Raw genomic sequence first — 23,754 nt, forward strand, 5'->3', positions numbered from 1 at the left:
ACAAAGAGTAACTTCGTTGCGTCTTCTTTCTTCTTTTCTTCTATCATATTTTATAGATATAATATCTAATTGACCTCATTTTAACATGTGTTATGTTTGACAACAATAATAAACGTAACGCGTAAACGATGACGTATTAGGCCTTTGAACTTTGAAAATTTTTGGTTGACATAATAAGATAACATTTGATGATACATGTCTAACATAGAGTTTAGAGAAATTAGGCCGTAGAGGGAGATGGGAAGCATTCACACAAAATCATCATTGTTTAGCGAAGTTGTAAGGTTTTAACTGTTTAAAACAAGACTAAAGCCTGTACTGTAGACAGGTACTACAATGAGACCATTTTAAGTAAGACAAGCTTATACTAAAAATTAAAATGATACAGGTTTAAAACACCTGAAAAAAACAAGTAAAGTATGAATTAATTTAAAAGGGTTGTTGTGTTTACATTGGAGTCGCATACAGAACCTAATACCTAAAGGATAATATCTGGTGCAACATGAGTCATTTGATAGCTATGAATTCTTGCGTAACATTTATCAGTTTCTTTCACTATTACTAATAAACAAGTAAGTACATATTTATTTTTCAAGTTCGAAGAAATTCGTCATTATTAAGTCGGGAGTCTCGGCTGAATCTGACGAAAACTAAAACAGGTCAAAATTGTAATCAATTAAGTCTTTGTTTTGAATAATCATAAAATATACTTTTCAGGCAAGCCGGTTTCCTTCACCGTTCGAGCTAATTTTAAATGCGCTGTAGACAGAAAGTCCATTGGTGCATGGCCGGAGATCGAACCTACGACCTCACGGTTCTGAGTCACAACCGACTCACAGATTTGAGTTCAACATTGGCTTCGTGTTTTAAAAATGTGCCTTTCAAGCCAAGTCCCCCAATCAAAAGTATAGAGAAATCTTGATATATTCTACTATGTCTATGTCTTAGACACAAAATTTAAAAAAAACACTACCAAGGTAATGGTAATTACAAATTTTAACGTAACGGAATACGACGCGTATAGTCGATAAGAAAATTGATAAATTGAATAGTTTTTACTTGAAAATAAAATAATATTCCCATATGGGTTATTTCACTACAAAATTAAATTTATATATTCATAATCCTAATTATACATATGATGATTGTGTGTCTGTGAATATTCTATAGACATACAGTCTTGTCAACACGATTATTAGACAAATTTTATCCTGTTTCCCGAGTTACACAATCTTTTTTCCTTTATTATTCTCGAACTTACGTGTCAATATATAATATATTTTTTATATTGTAGTTTAAAATTACTGTCAATTCAGTTTTATTTTATTTATACCTATTAAACGCTTAGTCTGAAAAAACAAAACGATTATAATTTTCCTATGCTAATTTAAAATCACCAAACATAACAATTTTTTTCAATTCTGCCTATAAAACGTATGACAATTTTAATTAAAAACCAGTATTATGAAAAAAAATAAACAATTCGCAATAAATTTGCGTGGATTCGCATAAAATAATTAAATTAAAAACCTAATTACGCATTTCGTATAAAATTACAAAATGTAGTTAAAGCCATCTCTATCCACAATATACATTTTAGAATTCACTCAACACAAACTTTTTCGAGTTGTTTTGAAGCGCGTGCAACACGTGTTGTCAATATGAACGCGCGGGAAATACTACCTCTTAAGTCTTATCACCGGCTAACATGACTGCTTTAAAACTAGAGCGCGGGTTAAGAAGCATGAACCGATAACCTATTCAGACAATGTATAGCTGACCCTGTATTAATTTCATATACACGTAATTAATACAATTAATCCAATCCCTAAATAATGAGTTTGATAATGAATTTTGGTTTTGTAACCGACGAGAGTTGTTTTGTTTTAATTAAAAAGTACATGTTTCTAATATAAAAGACATTTGCCACCTTCCTTGGTGGAAGGTGCACGTGAAGGTGAATTATAATTTTCTGGAAAAGCAGGCGCTAAAAGGGGATTCCATTCTTTAGCCGACCAAAAAACAAAGCGAAAAGTGTAGTGCCAGTCCTCAGAACATCAACCAGATAAAGATGGTATTGTGTTCCTGGGATGTCCATGAAAATAATTTGTCCGCCAACCCTTTTCTCAAAACAGTTCAAACCCCTATAATATAGGGGTTTGAACTGTTTTGAATTTATCAAGAACGATGTTATAGGGCCTATAACATCGTTCTGGATAAAACGAATTTCGACTGATTGCCACAAACAGTCTTATTTTATTGAATATGCATTACTTGTGTGATACATTGTGTTTTCGATGGCCAAGGCAAACTATTTTGTATTACATAGAAGATTTTAAATATGGTCACTATAAGAAGCAGTTAAGTACATAATACCTTAAGGTCCCTTAACTACATAATAACTCAATAAATTAACCATCTTGGATTTTACTACTTGTTACGGCAGAGATTTGGCTGTGCAATTTCTATTTTCGATGGCATATAAATATTTGATGCTCATAGTTATTTTGTCAGAGTCAACGCCTTCGTAAACATAAGATTTATAAATATATTTACGTTTCCAAGCGAGGACGTTGTAGGGTTATATTAAAAGTTTTTTTGTGAAGTACGTACCATCCAAATAAGGGTATAAGGTAATAAATTTTCGTTTCAAATTTTTTTTTAAATTTGGAAACCAAAACTTAATCGGAATAAAATAGAAAACGTAATGTTTCCTACCACCGCGATAAGCTACATTTATGACAGTAATGAAAACGATTCGCATCGAGATAAAATTATACTTCAAATCACAAATGTCACGTTTTCACGTACGTTCATTAAGTCGTTGTATCAATAAAATATATATTTTATAGGATCACTAGGTATTTTGTTAAGGTATTCCTTATTTCAAACAATACTATGCTTTAGGTATCTTAATGTGATATAAGCTATATCAGCGCTCTATAGTTGAGTAACCCGTTGTTGTGTTTTAGCTTACCTTTCAAGCATATCCTGTGTTTAAAAACCATTTTTCAATGAGAAAATATATAATAATCCTAAAGTATATTTTTAGTAAATAAGGTTAGTTTTTATTTACTTATCGTAATATTAAATTTTGTTTTGTGCAGAGACCATTTATTTAAAAAAAATCGCTCCCTGACTGTTGTACCGAATTTATAATACGATGCTAAAAGTACACTGTCATCTCCTTCTGTCAAGTTTACGTTAATTCTGTGATGAAAAGAGACAAATAGGTACTTTAGTTTAAACGGGAGTAGACTAATACACTCGTGTTGCTACAACTAGTTAGAATATCTTTTATAGATGTGTGGCAACATGAATTTTTAGATCGATGAAACGTGCAATTAATATAGACATACAACACGTAGCTTTTTTATGATAGATAAGTACAATTATGTTTTATTTATATTATTACAAGGTGATTGCATTATAATAGCCCGCTTAGTTTTTTGTCATTTACACTTAAGACCCTGTGCACACTATACATATATATAATAAAATTATTATTACCGTAACCCACGATCAAGGGCGATATCTACTTGTAATCATGTTTGTATATACTAGTTGTAAAGCGATCGATTTCCGATCCAAGACCGATCATGTGACCAAAATCCCCCCTTGACCCTTCCCCTCTCCTAGATCCATCCTTGCCCAATATCTTTAACATATAAAGTACGATTTATAAAACTCCGGGTGAGCTGAGTATTAGGTAAGGAACTATACTGTATATAGTAAAACTTTGATACTGTATATTTCGTGTGCCCATAGTCCCCCTGATCCACCATCCTAGATCTGTCCTTGGTCAATATCCTTCAAAAATATTAAAAGATATTCCGACTAGTATTTAAAAACCGAATTTTGGTCTAAACAGTAACTGATTATTTGCGTGAAACATTATAAGTTATGTTAATTTAATAAAGTATAATAATAAATATGAAAGATACAAGTAATTTATAAATACATATATAGTAATTTGCACGCTATTATGTGGGGCAGAATTCTTACAATAAATAAAATACGATTTTTTAACACCGGCATTCAGCTCATACTGATGTAAAAAAGATACTATATTTTAGAAGATTCCCATATCTGTACTAGCGTCGGGTTCGCCTACAACATAATTCTTAATAATCACATAATATATTGCTCCGTGTGCTAAGGCTCTAATACTTTTTGTTTAACACAGGAACCGGATTGGACTGGTTTCAAAACTTATCATGGTTACGCTTTTTAATGTTTTTATCTTTTTTACTGTTTGTTGAGATTTTTTATACGTCTATGATAGACAGGATTTGTTTTATTGATATGAAATTAAATTTATTAATTGAAATGATTTAAAAAAAGTACGTTCCATTCCGTTTATTGGTTTTTATAATTAATCAAATTAATGAAAAAAAATATTGACAAACACACATATAATATGTATATAGTATTTAGAGGTTTCTTAACCTAAACAGAAGTACTAATTGTTAAACAAATTTAAAATGTTGCGATACGTATTTGTTAAGATAGCACAATCTCTGAGGTAATTAGTTTTTTATTTTGAATTCTGAGAGGTAAGTCTCGGGCTTATTATGATATTTTTTTTATATTCAAACTAAATATTGATCAACAATTTCTATTCAACATTTACATACCGATCACAATCAAATGTGGACACATCTCCATCACCACTAGATGCGCTGAGAGCCAGTCTATGCATTTTAGAGAAAGACAGCCACCTACTGCTCTTGCCATCTTCTAGACTTGAGTCTATGATGGAGATGGTGGACGAATTGGCCACATCATTGCATGACATCTGAAAGGAAATACAAAAGCTATTTGACTCAACGAGATAGGTAATTTATTAAAAGTTAAATTTTATTTTTTAGAAAAATAAAGCTACAATATGTCTGTAATTATGTAAAATAATTATTTAGTTTATAATAATACATAGCTTCAAGCCGTTAAAGAATTGTTTTCTATACATATTGTAAAGCTAAATTTTTTTTAATTAATTAATTTATGCAACTGGATTCCAAAATAAAAATATATATTTTTTAAAGTCTCATTTTTAACAGTACATTTAATAATAATTATGCATTTTTGCGTCCGTTTTAATCAACATATTATAGAATACTAAGACTGAACAACCTTAGATTAAGCTATTTTCACTTGTATTGTAGAAACGTAAGTCAGCATAAATATTACTTACTAGATACATATAATTATTGTATACCTAGGCGTAGTTGTAATAATAAAAATATATACATTTAAATAAATGTAGGCGATCAGCCTTCAATGATATATATACTTATACGTCAAATTGAATATGTTTTTTCTAAACATCACGAATTATTATTATTATGGAAACATTTGGAGTTCTAACCACAAGATTTCCAAAATTTTTAATAGCGTTACATTAGGTCTATTCTATATGACATATATTATAATACACAATTTTTTTATGTAATCAAAATCACTATCGCTATTACACTAGAGACGACAACCTAAGACGAATATTTACAATACATTGTAATATATTTTATAAACAAACCTTTTTTAAAGTATCCCAATTAAAATTGTTCCTTTAATTGATATTAAATCTTCATTATCAAACCAAACTTAATACTTAAATGTTGAACTTTGTAAATTAAATTTTGATTACTACGTATCGACTAATCATTATGTGTAAATATGACTAAGCATTGAGCAATTTAGCCTCTGAAGGTGTTCAAAAAATTATCTACCTACCATCTATCTACCAGCATCTCAAAATAAGAAGAAATGTCATAGATAATGAAGTGTATATTTTGATTTAAGTCTAAGGCTGACTAAAACATTCGTGTTTGAAATTTAAAAAAAAAGCAGTCTAAAATACCTATCTGAAACCTAAACCGCTGTTTTGCTAATTAATAAATTACTAATTTTGAAACTGCAAGTGTGTTTACTGTATTTTATTATTTTTAACTTTTATGATCACAATAATTGTTTCATATTTTAGAGAAGATATCAAGATATGTTACAAGTAACACATACTGTAGATATAGCACATTCTATGTGGAGAAATTTAATAAATAAAAATAAAATGAGCATTAACAATATTTTTGATCTACCATCTTTCAAGAAACGCTAGAACTACAAACAGTGAAATGCTATGTTTAGTATAGTTATTTTAAGCTAGATGTCGCCAGGTCACATGAAAATTAATATCGCATGTTGTTTAAATTCAACTAAACCGTTTTAATAATGTAGTTCATGTTAAAATAACAACAAATGATGTATTATTTCATACCGAAAATGAATTCAAAGTCAATAGCCAAATCATTTATTTCAATTAGACCACCTAAAATTGCACTTTTTAATGTTTAATAAAATATAATGATTCTAGTTGACCCTTCCAAAAGATAGTTTCGTGCGGAGAAGAATGGGAGTGAAACTCCACAGTCTTTTAATATAGGTTTTACAATATTTTATATGCATTAGTTACATAATTATACGTGACGACAATGTACTCCTAGAACAAAACTACTATACATGTTGGTTTGGTTTAAAACTGTTGTATTCAAAAACTTAGAGGTATAGTAATTTGAAATGTATTTAAAATAATTTCTATCCACAGATACCTTACTCTGCTAGAATCAAATCCCTACTAGGTACTATTTTTAAAATCGAGTACCTAGCCTATATTGTTTGAATATTAAATTATGCTACGCAGCGTTAAAATATTCGTCAGTCCTTCGATTTTCTTACTATTTGTATATAGGATTAAAAAAGTAAGCACTATACAGGAATATATTACGTAGGAATAAAAAAATATAAATTTAAAGAAACTTATAAGTAGAATGGCCCCGAAATACACGCCTCAAAGATAATAATGAAATATTTAATATTGAAGAAAAATATAATTTATTAGCCTGTTCGGTAACACAGTATAACTGACTTGTATCACAACAAATGAAGGTTAATACTTGAAAGATTTTTTTAGTTATATAATGTAGATAATTGATTATGTATAAAGTATAATATGTCGGGTACAAACAGTGGCTATTTCATAATTGATTCAATCAAGTTCGAAATTTCACAATAATAGATTATTTTAATTAAATATTTGTAGATTTAAATACATTTTAGAGTTTTCTTTACATGAGTTTGCATGATCGATTATTGCAAAATACTAATAAATATTATATTATATATTAGTATTTTGCTTTTGCTTTGTTCTATAGAACATATATTATAGAAGTAATTCCAATTTACAATAGAAACACATAATATCAAAATCGAACTAAAGATGTCGCCGCTACCCCCACCGAAAACAGTCAATACATCGACTATGTTTCAACTCGTTCTAACATCTAACAAACAAAAGAGATGGATTTTATGACTAACCACACTCACAGTCACAGCGTACAAAATCAACGTTTTTCTCATTATTTTTCGGTTGAACATTGTTTTGGTTGTGGAAACGAAATGAAAATGTCGATAATGTTGTGAGTTGTGTGTTGTTAAGCTTGTCCTGTGATATTATTCGTGTGTTACATCTGTTTACTTTAATTAATCAATAGTTCTTGTGGTTTTCCTTGATCCATATCTAAGTAAGTATTATGTAGTATAGTGAATTCGTAGATTTGTTTCTTTATTTACTACAAACCATCTTTTAATCAACGCATTGGCGGCATTTATAAGGCTTTTGAAGAATTAAAGGTCAATTTGAAGTTGTATAATATGCAAATTAGGTAACTTTTAATTTATGAATTGTATTGAAGATTTTAATAAATGTAAAGGCACGAAAATATAACAATATTAGATTTCAAGGTTTTGGTGTAGTTATTAAATGTTCCTTTAAGTTTTTAAATTTTCGTATACTTAAAATGAAAAATTTAATTAAACAAATGATTAAAGAAATAAATATTTTAGTGTTGGTCTACGCTCGATCATACATCTACATATACATATATTTTTTAAATTCTTATAGTTAATAGTTAGCCGTCGCAGTAACCATGGTTACAAGTGCTAAAATCCAACTTGATCGAATAAACATTAAACTATATTATAAGATAATATTAAATAATTCCCTTCTTTATAAACCTCAAATTATTGAAAATCTTATCTCTTGCTATTGGCATTTTGTACCAAATCTACACTAATATTATAAAGAGGAAAACTTTGTTTGTTTGATTGTAATGAATAGGCTCATAAACTACTGGACCGATTTTAAAAATTCTTTCACCATTCGAAAGCTACATTATCCACGAGTAATATAGGCTATATTTAATTTTGAACAAAAATAGGGTTCCGTAAGATATTGGGTTTTTCGGACACAAGGTGTAAAAAATCAAGCAAAAAAGTTACTTATTTTGCGTACCCTGTCTAAACTATTAAAGAACCATAAAATGTTCTAAGTAATTGAAGATCTTATAAATATCTACAAAAAAGTCCGCGACACACTATACCTATCTATGTCAAGTGAGGCACAATAACCATAAATGATATACATGGCAAAACGACGTTTGCCAGTTCAGCTAGTCTTAAATAATTTAGGTTTATAGTACATTCATGAAGCCGTTTACGTGTACGCACATAGGCCGAAACTATTGCTTTTAATTCTATCCGTAGATGACAATGAAGACGCGATTAACATCAGTGCAGTACCTCGGGTACACGGCGATGGACAGACGATTCTCCACTTCCATGCTACCTTGGCTGCTGAAAGAAATAAGGGCTACTGGCGTCAGAGACAAGGTAATCGACTTTATAATTTGGTAGGGCTACTTTGCAATCTAGATCCGATTGACTCAATGTCTGGAATCGGCACAATATCACCTATCGGAATTTTGAATGTCGAGTCTTACTTCTACGGTTGGTAATATCGGGTTGAGAATAAGGCCAAAGTCTGTGTTGATACAATGATGTTACTATACTTCCTGTAAGTGAATGCAGGAGTCATCCAAGTCTCGTTATGTTTTTGTGTTTGTATAAGCTAAACTAACGATTAAATTTATATATATATTATTTTATTTATTTATATATATATATTATTATTTATTTAATATATATTAATTTATATATAACTTTCAACATCAGCGTTATAGTCGTTATAGTTTTTCAGAGTAGTCGTTAAGTACTTTATTATCACAAATTCAAATAGCCATTCATCAATATTGTCATAAATAAATTATGGGGATTTTCGTAAAATGGTTAGTAACATGTCCTTTTTGAAGGTCATCTTGCAAATTTATGCCTCGTGAGATGCAGCTGCAAAATATTAAACAGATACGAGCGGCCGAGCGAGCGATATTTTACTTTGAGATGAGACAATTGATTGATGTTTGCTTGTTTTCTGTGATTTTGAAGCATTTTTGAAAAGGTTTGCGGTTTATTTAACCAATATCACATTTATTTTTGTAACCTTGGATCCGAAGATGTCTATTGTTTTAAAGCGTGAATCATTTTCATTTTGAAAAACAACTTTGTGTTTTGGGTGCTGGGATTTCAATGGGGAAAATTGCTTTGAGATAAGAATTAAACTCATATTGAGGTACGACTGTTTTAATAATATTTTCCGAAATGAATAAATATTATATCTGAAAACTAAATTTAAATATACATATTGTTTTGTCTGAATAACAGCTATGTCTTAATAGATTTTAATATTATACCATTGCTGACTGCCATAGCTTTTCCACAGCGCACGCGATGACAGGATTTTCACACCTTGCATTTTTATTAGGGATCCCTTTTTTTGGAAAATGTAATTTATATGCCATTCAATGATGAAGATTTCTAATATAAGAATTTTTGAAATCGTTTCAGTTGCTTTTGTGAGAAAACTTTACAAACACACATTCAATTAAATTATTTGAATTGTACTTTATTTAACGAAGTGTTAATAAATAAATAAATTTATATAGTGTACTCTCACTTTACATTAAAAAGTTCTTCCAGCTCAGTATCGCAATTGAAGATGGCTGTTTGAAGGCATACAACGAGAACTTTGAACCGGTTATAATTCATCGTCTTGTGGATATTTTAAGGTATACACTTCTTATCTTTATAGATTCGTTAATCATATTTTTATTGCATTTCATAATTTTATTGTAAAGTAATTGTGTCGAGTAGTGAAAAGAAGTCTGTGCTAGTTTATAAGCCTTCTATGTATCATTAATACATACAAATATTACGTCTGTATTAAATCAAATTTCACCAGCTTCTCCTTGATAGCTGGAAATCTTCTACGCGGGGACTGTTCAATAGATATTTGACCTAGCAAAATTTGGAACCGATTCCCTGTGGGAGCTTTCTCTGGAAGATACGACAACTAACTGTTTGGACAGCTCTCAAATGGGTGTCTATGGGCTGGGAGAACTGCCCTTTGGCATCGCCCTATTTTGACTGCCATAAAAAGAGAAATAATCATTCAAATAATTCTAGAAATTAAAACTGATGATTGCAAATCCTTTATAACATACAATACGACGTGGTTGATAATAAATACTAGTTTAAAAAACATTTAACAATAATAATAAAATAAAAATAATAATAAAATGAAAGCCCGTTTAATTTCCAATCATTACATGAGGAGAATATTCCTAGCTTCCTTTAGTTTGTTGATCTATTCCCTTCACGGGTAAAAGCCTCCTCCAGCTTTTGCCAAATATCTCTGTCAATAGCTTTTGTTCTCCATTACCTTCCTGCTAACGATTCTATTTCTTCTATCAACCTTTATATATATGCTTAGATATAACCACAGAAGTATTTCCGAATCGACTTAGGGTCCTTCAAGAAAAGAGCGTACCAATTCTTAAAAGGCCGGCAACGCACTCGCGAGCCCTCTGGCATTGAGTATTCATGGATAGCGGTATCACTTATCATCAGGTGAGCCTCCGGCCCGTTTGTCCACTGTTCTATAAAATAAAATGTTGTTTTAAATTTGGAATAAATGTAAAATTTAGAGAAATTTATTTTGTCGTGTTAAAAGTTATCTTTATAAATTAGATTTGATTTTAAAATTTGTGTCATATTGCTGACTGGTTTGCCTGTTCCTCCAGAGCAAGCCAAGTGCCAGGCCGAGCTGATGAGCTATTCTACATCTTACTCAATGAGAAGGAGAGTATTCTGCAGTGCTTCCTCTTCAAGACTGCAACTGTTGCTGAGGTAAGTCTCTACCGCCCGAACCCAATATTTAATCCACAATCTCAGATTGAAAATAATCTGAGATCAGACCGTGATAGTCGATCGATTTCCTATCTGCATCCCAATAACCAATGAAGGAAGGATCGATTTTTGGCGTGGGATAGAATGCAATCTAATCGCTCTTTACACTCATATTTGATAGTCAATATAAACCAAATAAAGTAAATAATACCGTACAAATAATATTAAAATATAGACGTGTATGTTTAAAACATATCAAATAGCTTTTTAACTATTTTAAAAACTGGTGTCAGTTAAAATATTAACGTAGAATATTGGCACAGTTGGATAGTCATTTTCATACAAAGATTGTGGGTTAATTAATGGGTTCGGGCGTGAATGCGTAAAACACGCAGTTCATAGTTTATGTACTCAAACGGGGTCTTTCCTTTGGAGGTTTAAATTTAACAATTGAACTGTTATTCTTAATTAACTGACATATTTTTTGCCATTATATCTTCCATAGTTACTGGTAACATTAACGGCATGTTAATTGCTTGAGCTATTAAAGACCTGTGATATAATTATCGTGATTTGGTGGGCGTGGTCCATTATCATAATCCATCAATGTCTAATTTACGGTACACAAACATGTTGTGTAAATGGGTCAATGTATGCAAAATGATTAAATATTTTTGATAATACACAAATTAACGCACACAGGGTTTCAAATGGAACCTTTGCAGCTATCAAACATAATAAATAATTAATGGACATTATACTACATAAAGTCACCGAATTTATATAAAAAAAATGATAAGTTATGTATTTTACTTATGTTCCTAATATGTAAGAAGATATACTTTCTGTGCTTTTAAATTCTAATACTATTTACCCTAAATCGAATCCAATAGAAAAATAAAAGCAACATTTTTACATTAATCTACATTACATAACATTAACTTAAAAGACCGGCAACGCACTCACGAGCCCTCTGGCATTGAGTGCCAATAGGCGGCGGTATCACTTAACATCAGGTGAGCCTCCTGCCCGTTTGCACCCTGTTCTTTAAAAAAAAACTCATTTTTTTTCGCCCCTTAACTTTATGCTTTGACAGATAACTTTATGGTTATATTATAAGTATACCCGCGTAAAGCAAAGACAATATTCGATATATAGTTTTGATAATAAAATATGGTTCGACGACAACTTGACGAAAATTCTTTTTACATGTATATTATATAATTATTTTGAATACAAATGCGGTACTGATGACCTATAGGGACCTCGGTTCGAACCTTGACAGGGAATGAAAATAGACGATTCGCATATAATGTTTTTCAGTGATTGACCGAAGTCATAACATTACAGTTGGCAAACTGATTTAATATATTGTTTCAACAAATCTGTTTAAAACGTATTCAGTTATTTTTTTAAAATTTGAGTGGATTTAAAAAACAAACAAAACGTCACATTTGAGACTGAAAACAAGTGAAAGGCGCCGCCGAAGTATCAATTTTCATCAACAAGATTAGTTCAAAATGTGTGTCTTGTATGTGTTGTGAATATACATAATATAAGGTAATTGAAAATCAAATACCAGAACGTTGTATTGCAATTGTTCAATTTGTGCGTATACAAATCGTTTAAAGAATCAATGAAAACAAATTGTATCGCATTCTTGATTTGTGACGACCACTAGGAGAGATTATATAATCGACTGTTATACATAGAACTTATTTATTTTTTGTTAACAATACATTGTTTTAAATTATACTTTAACTTAGTATTATTTTTAGATTAAAATAAGCAAGTCTAGTAAAGCAAGTAAAGCAAAATAAGTACATTATAGTAGCACATTTGAAGTGTATAATATAAAATATTACCTGTTTTTAAAACCTATATTATTGTTGTATACACTATAGTTTTTTTTTTGTTTCGGCGCCAAATCGTGACGTTCAACATGTCTGCATCAGTATGGTGTCCCCTTTCGCGCCAAACGCTCGTCTGTTTGTCAGTGTCGCAACTGTCAAATCTGGAATTCTGGGTTGGCGCGCTTTTGATAGTACTCGCGTGTGAAATGGATTTTATTTATTTTCACATATTGAATGCTAATGATATTATGTATTTTTAAATGCAGTTTAATTAGTGTTTTAAAGCAATTTAAAGGTAACTTTTTCCGACTATTATACTTTTAAAAATAAACTATATATATGGATTATTATTATTAATTTTGTGCGTAAAAAGTTTTTAAAATTAGAAACAATTTTCTCTGTATGATGTTTGACAGCTCTCTATGCTTAGTGATTCTATAGAAGCATTGAATTATATTATTTTTGGTATAAATAAATTGAAACTTAGGTTTAATTTCAATAAATTATTAGTCTTTTTCGAAACTGGCAATTCGCCCCTTTATTACTTTTGGTGTTTGATGTCCGGTATAATGTATTTAGCCTTAACGTCTCAAGTTTGAATCCTAGAATAAAAACAGTTAATAATATGTCTAAATTATATTTTCAAATTTAGATATTAATGTATACGATATATTAATATTTCCGGGTGAGTAATGTGTTGTTTTCTTCATAATGTTTGCCCTTGGATTTGAACTTAGGACTCGCGTTACAAGGGCACAAGGCTAAGAGTTATTAACATAATGTTGTTAGTGCATCGGTTCTCCGATTACATACTCCTTATTATATCTGTATTGGCCCGTGGCTATGTGTCTTAATAAATTAAAAACTGAATAAAATAAAAAAATTAATATTCATATCATGTGTAAAATTATTTATTAAAATCCTTTTTAAAAACTTAGATCGTAATGTTAAATTGTATCTTTGAGCAGAGAATATTTATAAAAAAATGTGTGTAAAATTAATTTGTCTATTAAAAGTAATTTATTGACCTATTTCGCGTCAGTCAAATAATTTACGCAGTTCTGAAAAATTATATGAATTAGCGATAAGCGAACATTTATATTACGTGTTTACTTTTTCTCAGAGGCGTCTGTGTCTTTTTTTAAAGGTTTTAGGTAACACTAGTAATAATAGACCATTATTTTGGAAATAAATATTAAAAGATGAAAATGGCCGTCCATGAAAAGCGCGTACATTGACCTTCAAGCTCAGAAAATATTTTTCTCAGAATTCTCGTAGAAAAAAATGTGTAAGATTTAACAAAAATTATTATACTTGTTGACCTTGTCATTCTAAAATAATTGTCTATGGTGAGTTTATCTCAAAAAATCTACAGTCATTTTGAAATAATTATGGTTTGACGTTGTTTTATTATTAAAACTTATTGTTCGACGCCATTTTGTATTTTTCTTTCAGCAGTGCGTTTTTTTTATGAAAGAAATGATATTTGACAAGCCGTGTTGGCTGGCCTAGTGGCTTTAGCGTGCGATTCTAATACTATATGCCGTAGGTTCGATTCCTGGCACCAATTAACTTTCTATGTGAGAATTTAACATTCGCTCGAACGGTGAAGGAAAAATCATAAGGAAGCCTTGGCTTGTCCTAGATCCGAAAAGTCTATTCGATTATTAAAAACGATTAATCGATATTCGATTGACAAATGAAACATACAGAAATCTGAAGCCCAGACCTAAAAATAGCGCCACTGATGTTAAAAGTTTCTTAAAAACGTCTAAAACTTTCTAATGACACACACTCACACACATATGTGACCTTGAACTCCCTAAAACGCCGAAACTAAAGTTTTGTTGGTTTACCTTGTTCTTCATACAATGTTACGTTAGTAATAGATGTGTCGTAACATGAATATTACGACATACCGCCAGTACTCTCAGTGTCTTATTATTTTTATAAATTGTCTCACAAAGACATCATTTTATATTAATGCTTGGTTCCAAACACGGCATCCTTTTTTATATTCGAGGTGGAAATACATTTGTCTTAAAAAATGGTGCACATACCCATGTGGGACTCGACCCACACCAAAATCTCTGGTATTCAAAGACTAGAAGGGTAAATGTGTTGTACAAAAAATGGTCATTGCCGACCATTTTTTGTACAACACAAGGCAAAGCAAGGTAACCCACCACAGAAGATTATGACGTAACTGAGACCACTGCGGACAATCTTCCAACCAAACACGGGACCCTATTGGACCTGGCATCACTTTGCTTTGCCATCAGCCTCCGCTTAGGGGTGTCCCTTTGGCTTTGAAGTAGCCTTGGACACCATAATTAATTTGATATATTTGTTTTAAATATTGTTTGATGATTTGCTTTTTTAAAAGAGGACCGAGAGTTTTTTACGCCGGCTTTTTCTCTCGGCCTACACCCTCTGTCTTCTTTGCCGATGAGTAGGGATGCCTACAGGTTCGAATTGATTGACGTGGAATAAGTGATACCTAGATGATCTTATGTTCCAAAATAAACGTATTTTATTTATTTTATTTTATTTTTATTTCATGGCCTTCATTGCCAAAGGAGGTAATTTTTCTCGCGCTCAATGATCTCTTGCCCCCGACATATTTTTACGAAAGTGTTAACAGTACATTAACTCTGTTTTCACTTAGAATTTTAGCAATATTTTGACATGAGCACAATGGCGACACACGTCAAGAGCATTATGTATATTTTGTTCATTAAACATGTTTCAATGTGTAGATATGAATATTAATTTATTGAGTTATTTACATACGCTCAAAGTTGTAACTAGAAACTCGGGATTTTGTCTAATATACCGTTGTTGATTTCCTTTTCAGTTTCTATTTTTATAACCACTACACATACCCCTTTACGTACATTTACTTGATCTATAAAAATGATCTAAAGGTAAAAGTCAAACTATAACATACGGATTAAACCTTAAATAGATTTCTTAAGTAATGCTTTTTGCTGCTATTTTTTTATATGTATATATGCTTCATATAAGCATGGATCCAGAAGGTTGGAATGTCTATAAAACTTATGCAGAACATTAAATACGTGTTTCGATGTAAACGACGTGTTAGGAAAAGGAAAAAGTCATGCTTTGCCAAGTTTGGGAGTGGACGGGTATTGTGACACGCTTCAAGAGACGGCCAACCTCCAGTATTGGAGACGCACTAAATTAAGAGAAGAAGAACAAACGATAAATGAAGACAATGGATGTAAATGGCCGCCCATACTGCTAAAAACCTTTCCTTCCATGCAACCCAGAACAGAACCCAAAGATTAAAGATAAATAAAACAAAAAAATATGTTTACGATGATCTTTTGTTTTTTATGTCCGTAACATCATATGTGAACTTCTCCATTAATTTGTATTGCATTAATGCGTAAAACAAGTTCTGGGTTTTGACAATTACCAAAGTTCGAATGGAAAAGCGCAGAACACCGACTTCATGCTTTTGAAGTAAGCTGTATTAAGACAAACACAACTTTCCAGACACAATAATATGTCCGCGTAATAACGCGGAAGGCCCTTATGATGGTTAAGGGCAGCTTAAAGGTTAACCAGATACGATACGGCAATTAACAAATACTTCGGTTCCTCACGACCTTTAACTACGATTTCCTTACATACTAATAATGTGACCGAAATGTGTCGCTTTTGATGAGCCTTCATAAAATTATTTTCTTAAATACTTTAAATGTAACTTTGATTTTTTCCTAATATCTTACTTCGTACTTAAAACATTCGGCCTCCCGTGACAGTAGGCTATGCTATCTGCGCCTTTTTTACAAACGGCAAACGGAGGGATACTACCGCCAATGGACACCTTTAACGCCTAAGGGCTCGCGAGTGAGTTGGCGACCTTTTAATTACTAAGTACTTCAGTAGGCAGCTGGGTCGCGGTGGTGCGCGTCAAAGCTGCCTTAAAAAACGTGAGGTAGTGGTCCATAACTGAGAGGTTTTTAAGGCAGATATCGAGGTGATGAATTGATGATACGGGTGGTATTTTGTAGTCTGCCTCGACTTCCGATGATGACAGTCAGCTGCAGGTGTTACTCCTAACATCTGGTACCTTGATATTTCTTAGTCTAGTAAATTATTGCGTTAACAACTATTCCCAGGTTCGAAGGGCAGATTTGTCATGTATATTATTATAATGACAAGCCTAAACTTGTTTAAGGTGTAGCGGAAGATGATTAATAAAATCCGCTGCATCATGAACACACCCTTTATACACACACTCACGTACATACCATCACACAACACAGATCTCACTTAGTTAAATGTATTTAATATTTTTCATTGGTTTTTATAGTTGTACTTGAACCTTGTTGTATATATCATGTATTAAATGGCCGTATCTTTAGTATAATTTATTTATATAATTTGTTATAAATAATTTATGTTAGCTGTAGGATAACGAAATAAATAATTTCGATTAAATGCGCATTTGACTCCGGCCCTCGTAAATGACAATATAAATTTTACTAACGCTTTGAAGACGTGTTAGGCTAATTGAGGTCAGGCACAAGGGTAAGTTCATTAAACTGTTTAATCTTAAAGTTAATTACAACAAATATTACTTTTGTGGCTTTGAAAATTCGAATCTGGTATGGTTTTGTTTGAAATCCCACGGCAAACATGTATGTGTCTTTTCACTTCACTTCACTTCACTTCACTTCACTTCGCTTTATTTTCTTCTGTAAGAAAGAATGAAAGAAAGAACTGTGTAAACACTAACTGTGTCACAATTCCGCCAATGTCGCGTTCTAAGTGTTATCGCGGTGAGGATAGATTTGATGGATTGAATTTAATCTAAGCATAGTAACCCAAAACAAAAATGACTTCTCAAAAAAGTTTTTTTTTACTTATGTTAGTTTAAAGTAAAAGTCAAAACTCATTTATTCATATAGGTAACAATATACATTTATGAACGTCAAAAAAAGAATATTAGCTTAGCTTCTAATTATACATTTACTGTATAATTTCTCGACTACTCTTAAATCGCAAGTTTTTTTGTTTTACATAACGTTAAGTTTCTCAAAACCACAATGGCATTATATTACTTTGAAATGCAGTAGGTACAACTATATAGAAAACAGTATTCTTAGAAACGTCCAATAGTTGAATTATCGCCTCATATATAAACTAAATAATAATGATATCCTTTTATTTCGGATACTTTTACACTTAAACACATTTTTCTATTTTATTCCTTTTAGGTATCTGTGTGCCCATATTTGGCAAAAGCGCCTCCAAATCCCGCCATTCTTGTCTGCTCTATGCCATTATCTGCTGTTTCCTTCATGTTCTTTGTTGTCTTCTTTTTCGCTGAGTGTTCCTTGGGCATCAGTTTACAACTTTCTTGCTCCATTTTTCTGTTCCTCTTTCCATGGGCCTCAACCATTTCTACTTAAATTTATTTATACATATTAACATTGGTGTCCTTTATTGTCCTTCTTAATGATGTATTATTTATTTTATCTATTATTTAATTACCTATCATTATATCATCAAAAACGAATAATTAATATTTAAATAAAAAACCATCTTCATATTGTACCATACAATGTCGCTGTATAAAAACAAGGCTATTAGTAAAACAGTTTTTCGTTCGTGTCTAATGAATTTTCCCTATGTAGGGCGATTGACGTCATTGTACGCTGTCCCTTTCCAACGTACGCTAAAAAGAGATGGAATACGTGTATTTTTGTCACGCGCACTTGAAACTGAAAAAGTTAGTTCAGGTCACAAAGTATATATTTTGTGGACAAAGGGGCCCTTACTAAAATATTATATTGACATAGACAGAACATTTATACAACATACAAATTAACAATATTCGAAGAAAAATGAGAGATAACATTTTTTTTCAAAGAACAAGGAACGTTTTAAGTATTTAATGCGTGTAGGTTGTATCTGCCAGAGACCACAGCAGCTGGTCGGCGCCTCAGTCCCAAAAAAGAATAAGAATTAATTAATACTAATACTTAATAGATAAAAAGTTATAGTAGTAAAAGTTAGCAGTGTAAGTAATGAAGTTTTGTGTAAAAGTAATTTGATTGAAATCGGTATAGTAAAAAAATATATATATATATTGGTAAACTGTCCCAATCAATTAATAGGTACATATCAAACCATGTAAAGTTTCATGTCTTTTCATAGATCACTGTATATATATTACCTATACCTTTACCTTTTTGTATGTATGTATTATGTATTCCATAAGCATCCTTAGTATAATTGTTTCATTTAATATAATGTAATCTTATATCTTTAAACGAGCAATTCTTGTATATATATATATATATATAATTGGAATCTCGGAATCGGCTCCAACGATTTTCATGAAATTTAGTATACGGAGGGTTTCGGGGGCGATAAATCGATTTAGCTAGGAATCATTTCTAGAATATGTCATTTTATTTGTGTTTTATCAACCTAAACATAGAATAGCTCGTTTAAAGATGTCAGTCAAATAAAAACTTAAATATGAATATAATTATTGTCTTTATTTGGTAATTATATTCATATTTCATAATTTTATTAGTATGTAATTCGTTCTTAAATGAAATTTCCAGAAAACACGATTTATAAAAAAAAATACCGAGCTAAGCTCGGTCATCCAGGTCCTTAATGTATGATGTGGTGAACTTTATTAAATAAGAAAGTGTACCACAAAGCGTGATTACTGTAGGTACTAGTGTGAGTAAAGTAATGAATACTTGAAAGATTTTTCATTTTAAAAATTGTGGAAGTAAAAGCGACAGCGAGTACAAAGCTCTAGTAGTAGTACTAGTACAAAACTACGACCAACTACCGACTTTATCCATGTTCTATGAAGATGCTTTTGGCAATGTTACCAGGCAGTCTGCCAGTGATTGTGATTCGCAACACTTCCGCTTGGAAAATACCTTTGAGTAGTTTTATCGTGGTAGTTTACGTATATTAGAAAAAAAATGTGATAAACGCAATGATGTTTTTTTACACGACGCTAATATAAGCTACTAGAAATACTAATCCTGCGCAGTCGAACTCGCGGCCATTTTGATTTTCATAAATTAGTATGTCATATTATGTTTGTCGTCGTCATACCATCTCTATTTATATTATGTTTAAAGGTTTATCTTTCTTCTAGGACCATGCAACCCGTCCGACCCCTTTATGGGTCCCATTCAGACACGTCCACAATAAATGTGAAGACGCTGGTAAGGGGTTTTCCTTTCACCCCCTAACCCATAATCTGTCTGGTTTGATAACTAACATTTTTTCGCAAAATAATTACATACTGATATAAATTTTTATTATATGTTGCTGTGTATTTATAGATACAGAATTGTGGGACTTATACCAGGAATTATACGACATTTACAATGTTTAGATGTGTGTGATAAACTTTGTTGTTCTTAGGAATCTTAAAGTACCCAGTAATCTTTATAATCGACTTCAAAGTTCCTGAAGGCTTTCTTCAAAGATCTAAGTTTGTCTATTAATCGAATTTACAACCTTTCAGTTTACACTCTCTCCCCAGATGTGACTCTACGGTCAAAAGGCAATATTATAGATACAAAATTTGTAAATACATAACATGTGTTACGTACAAGTTAACTATTGTCTATAAATAGCGACATAACGTGCAATAAACTATAGAAAACCTATCAATTATCTTGGCCTTGACTAAAATCAATTGTGTTGCAGTACTTATATCGATTAAGCTTGTATACTTCTATTGTTTTTCATTTATATATAAAATACTACCCCCAAAATCCAGTATCTTGGGCTTTAGAGAAAATACAATCGATACAAAAGACATTGCAAAACATTAAATAACCACAGATTTAAAATACGTTTTTATATAATACATACAACATCTATCTGAAATTTATGGAGCCAAGTATCATGATGATGATGATGATCATGCAGAACTAGGGACAACCATACCAGGTTGTCTCTAGTTCTTCATAATGTTGTATTATTGCTCATTAGTCCATGGTATGATGATGAAGTTTGTATCTCTGGATTTGATGTTTGAAATTTTGTTTAAACGTTTGTGATGATTCTAGATAATAAAAAAATGATGACGGAAATAGGTAAACGAAGTTAACGCTGAAGAGATTGGTTGGTGATATTACTCACGAGATTATTCTAGAGGAAGACAAAATTATATAGAATATACTAGCAGACTCGACAGACATTGCCCTGTGACATATTTCAAGCATTTATGATATTTGTTAATCTAAACCACTAAGGGCTCCACCCAAACACATACAAAAAAATCATTCAAATTCGTCAGTTCAGTGACACCCTTTGTATGTCCTCCATCCATATGTCAGATATATATATAGTTATTAATGACTTTACGAAGAAAAATTCAAGACATTGTTATTAAATATTTAATTTTTTAAAGATTTTAATTTGGTTCTTGTTGTCTATATTTAATGAGTTTTTAATTATTATTAATTCTATGTAGTTAAATTTAAATTATGACTTTAATTAGATTTATATGAGAGTTATCTAGTATTTCACAATAATAATGTTATTTTAACAGTTTAAAACTCAAATAAATTCGAAGTAATGTATTTAAGAAACTGCGTGACAACAGGGTCAGGAAACGAAGTGTTTAGAATTCTTGTCGTTAGTCGAAAAGTAAGGTTACTATCATACTATGGTATGTATTCGTTAGAATTGTCGTGTTGCATTACGTAACTCCAAATGCAAACTCAAGTCATTACTTACGCTAAGTATATGTTATTATTGTAATATACTTTAACATACACTGAGATTATAAGAGATCTTTGTTGTAACTGAAACAACTGACGTGTTATCAAGTTTTCTTTTATAATTGTACAATAAAACCGAAATGATTATTCTATAGAATCAGTAGGAAATATTATTTGATTTTTCCTTCAATTAATTTGTGGTTTTATGGTATAATTAATTTACAATTTCATACAGCGTGCGACGGTCGCTGGTTCGGTTCCCGGCTGTGCACCAACGAAATTTCATTCTGCGCATTTAACATTCGCTCGGACGGTGCAGTAATGTAGTGATCCAAAAAGTCGTGTGATAGGCACAGAAGGCTGATCACCTACTTTGATAAATGATCATAAAACAGATACAGAAGACCCAGGCCTGAGGCCCAGACCTCAAAATTTTATTATATCGAAATTGGCCATCGTCGTTATAATTAAATGAGCAACAAAAATAGTAGTATGTATAGTATCAAGAAAATATCTTAAAATTATTCGTATCTGTTTTTATCGTATTGTATAACAATTATCACAATGATCGAACTTGTCCTTTGATTTGGACATTTTTACAAATGGCCACATTTTTTCCCACTTTAACGATAGCGAATCGAGTGTATTAGTAATTATACAATCTTACTTGCATCAATATATCTCTTTCTAAAAAACCTTGGCATTTCTGTTAGTTTTATAATGAAATATTACATAATAAATATTTACCTATGGTTTTCATGACAACGCGTATAAGACAGACAAATGCATTTACAATTTAACATAATTGTATATATTTTACAGGTTATAACTGTTACTTGCAGTGTAATAAAACCTCAATTTCCAGTAAAAATAATATATGAGTATATACTGCTAATGAGTCTGTGAATAAAACAAAACCCTGAAAATAAAGACAAAGACCTTGCATTACATCGGTTTCAATTAAACCAATTTGTTTGTTTTCATTTGAATGGCCTGTGATTGCTGATACAATATTTTGATTACAATACTGAATATCGAATTACTCATCGTAATATTAATGACATTCGCTTCTCTTGTTATGATTTCAATTTATACTTCTATGTCTGGACTCTAATACAAAATACCAGTCGTAGTCGTTACAAGTCGTAGATTTAATATGAAATTGTTCCTATTTAAAATCAGTGGTAATTTGGTATAAATTGTTTTTATTGATGGATTGATATCCAGATTCAGATCTAGATGCCACAGATCTCTACAGGTCACCGTGACCACGCACGCTGTAAAGCACGCGAAACGTCGGTTAAATTTAATATTATGTCTAAACAATTATAAGTTTAAATACAATAATACATAACTATAATCCGTAAAAAAGTGTTTTCTTTACAGATCTCTAGATCTTATTTATTTATTTATTGAGCAAGCAGGAGAACAGCCTATTATGTTTTCCTTATGATGTTAGTTTGTTTGATTTACTGGTATTCGATTGTACATATATAAAGTCGGGATTGTACGAACTAATTGGAGAGAATAACAATCAATCAAATAACGCTTACACTTTTCCGATATTTATAAAACATTTATTGTTCTATTATAAAAATATCGGTATTTTGTTATTATAAAGACGCTGTAATATCGCCAGGGTATTAAGTAAAATTGGGAAATATGGTGATTGCCGTGGATGTCATAATGCAGTTGTTTAATTAAATTAAATGTTGTATTGAAAAGTATATAATACTAGCAGAACCCACAGACGTCCTGCATATTTCAGTATAAATAAATAACCTTAATACTGACTGCAGCGCCATCTACCGGGCTAATTTGTGCATCTAAACCATCTAGGGCGCCATTTAAACGCATACCAAATAATTTAGTAAAGTCAGTCCAGTCGTTTTAAGAGGAGTTCAGAGACATACACACGGACAGTAAAATTATATATACAATGATAAGCAATTACAGTTTGATTACTGTCATTTAGTTTGATTTAATATAATTAATACATGCGACAAAGATCGTTC

General features: G+C 31.2%; 2 protein-coding genes across 11 annotated transcripts in view; one reads left to right on the plus strand and one right to left on the minus strand.

Annotated features, from left to right (window-relative positions):
• LOC110998210 (P protein) overlaps positions 1-5,658 on the minus strand; it is a 28,362-nt gene extending 22,704 nt beyond the window's left edge. For 2 of the 8 annotated variants that reach the window (XM_045631334.1, XM_045631332.1), the window contains exons 1-2: positions 5,537-5,657; positions 4,638-4,798 (exon numbers count right to left, since the gene is read on the minus strand). In XM_045631334.1, the coding sequence (XP_045487290.1) occupies positions 4,638-4,798 (161 nt within the window). In that variant the 5' untranslated portion in view covers positions 5,537-5,657. Of the gene's footprint in view, positions 1-1,538; positions 1,673-4,637; positions 4,799-5,536 lie in introns of those variants that run through there. The other 6 variants (XM_045631339.1, XM_045631336.1, XM_045631333.1 and 3 more) reach the window with 5 other exon arrangements.
• A 1,745-nt stretch (positions 5,659-7,403) lies between these two features.
• The window catches only part of LOC110998228 (TBC1 domain family member 1), a 34,410-nt gene continuing 18,059 nt past the window's right edge, over positions 7,404-23,754 (plus strand). The window contains exons 1-4 of one of the 3 annotated variants that reach the window (XM_022266758.2): positions 7,404-7,577; positions 8,599-8,724; positions 9,928-10,016; positions 11,031-11,136. In XM_022266758.2, coding sequence (XP_022122450.2) covers positions 8,599-8,724; positions 9,928-10,016; positions 11,031-11,136 — 321 coding nt within the window. In that variant the 5' untranslated portion in view covers positions 7,404-7,577. Of the gene's footprint in view, positions 7,578-8,598; positions 8,725-9,927; positions 10,017-11,030; positions 11,137-12,964; positions 13,285-20,157; positions 20,228-23,754 lie in introns of those variants that run through there. The other 2 variants (XM_045631384.1, XM_022266760.2) reach the window with 2 other exon arrangements.

Source organism: Pieris rapae, chromosome 15, assembly GCF_905147795.1.
Source record: "Pieris rapae chromosome 15, ilPieRapa1.1, whole genome shotgun sequence".
Classification (NCBI taxonomy): Eukaryota; Metazoa; Arthropoda; class Insecta; order Lepidoptera; family Pieridae; genus Pieris; species Pieris rapae.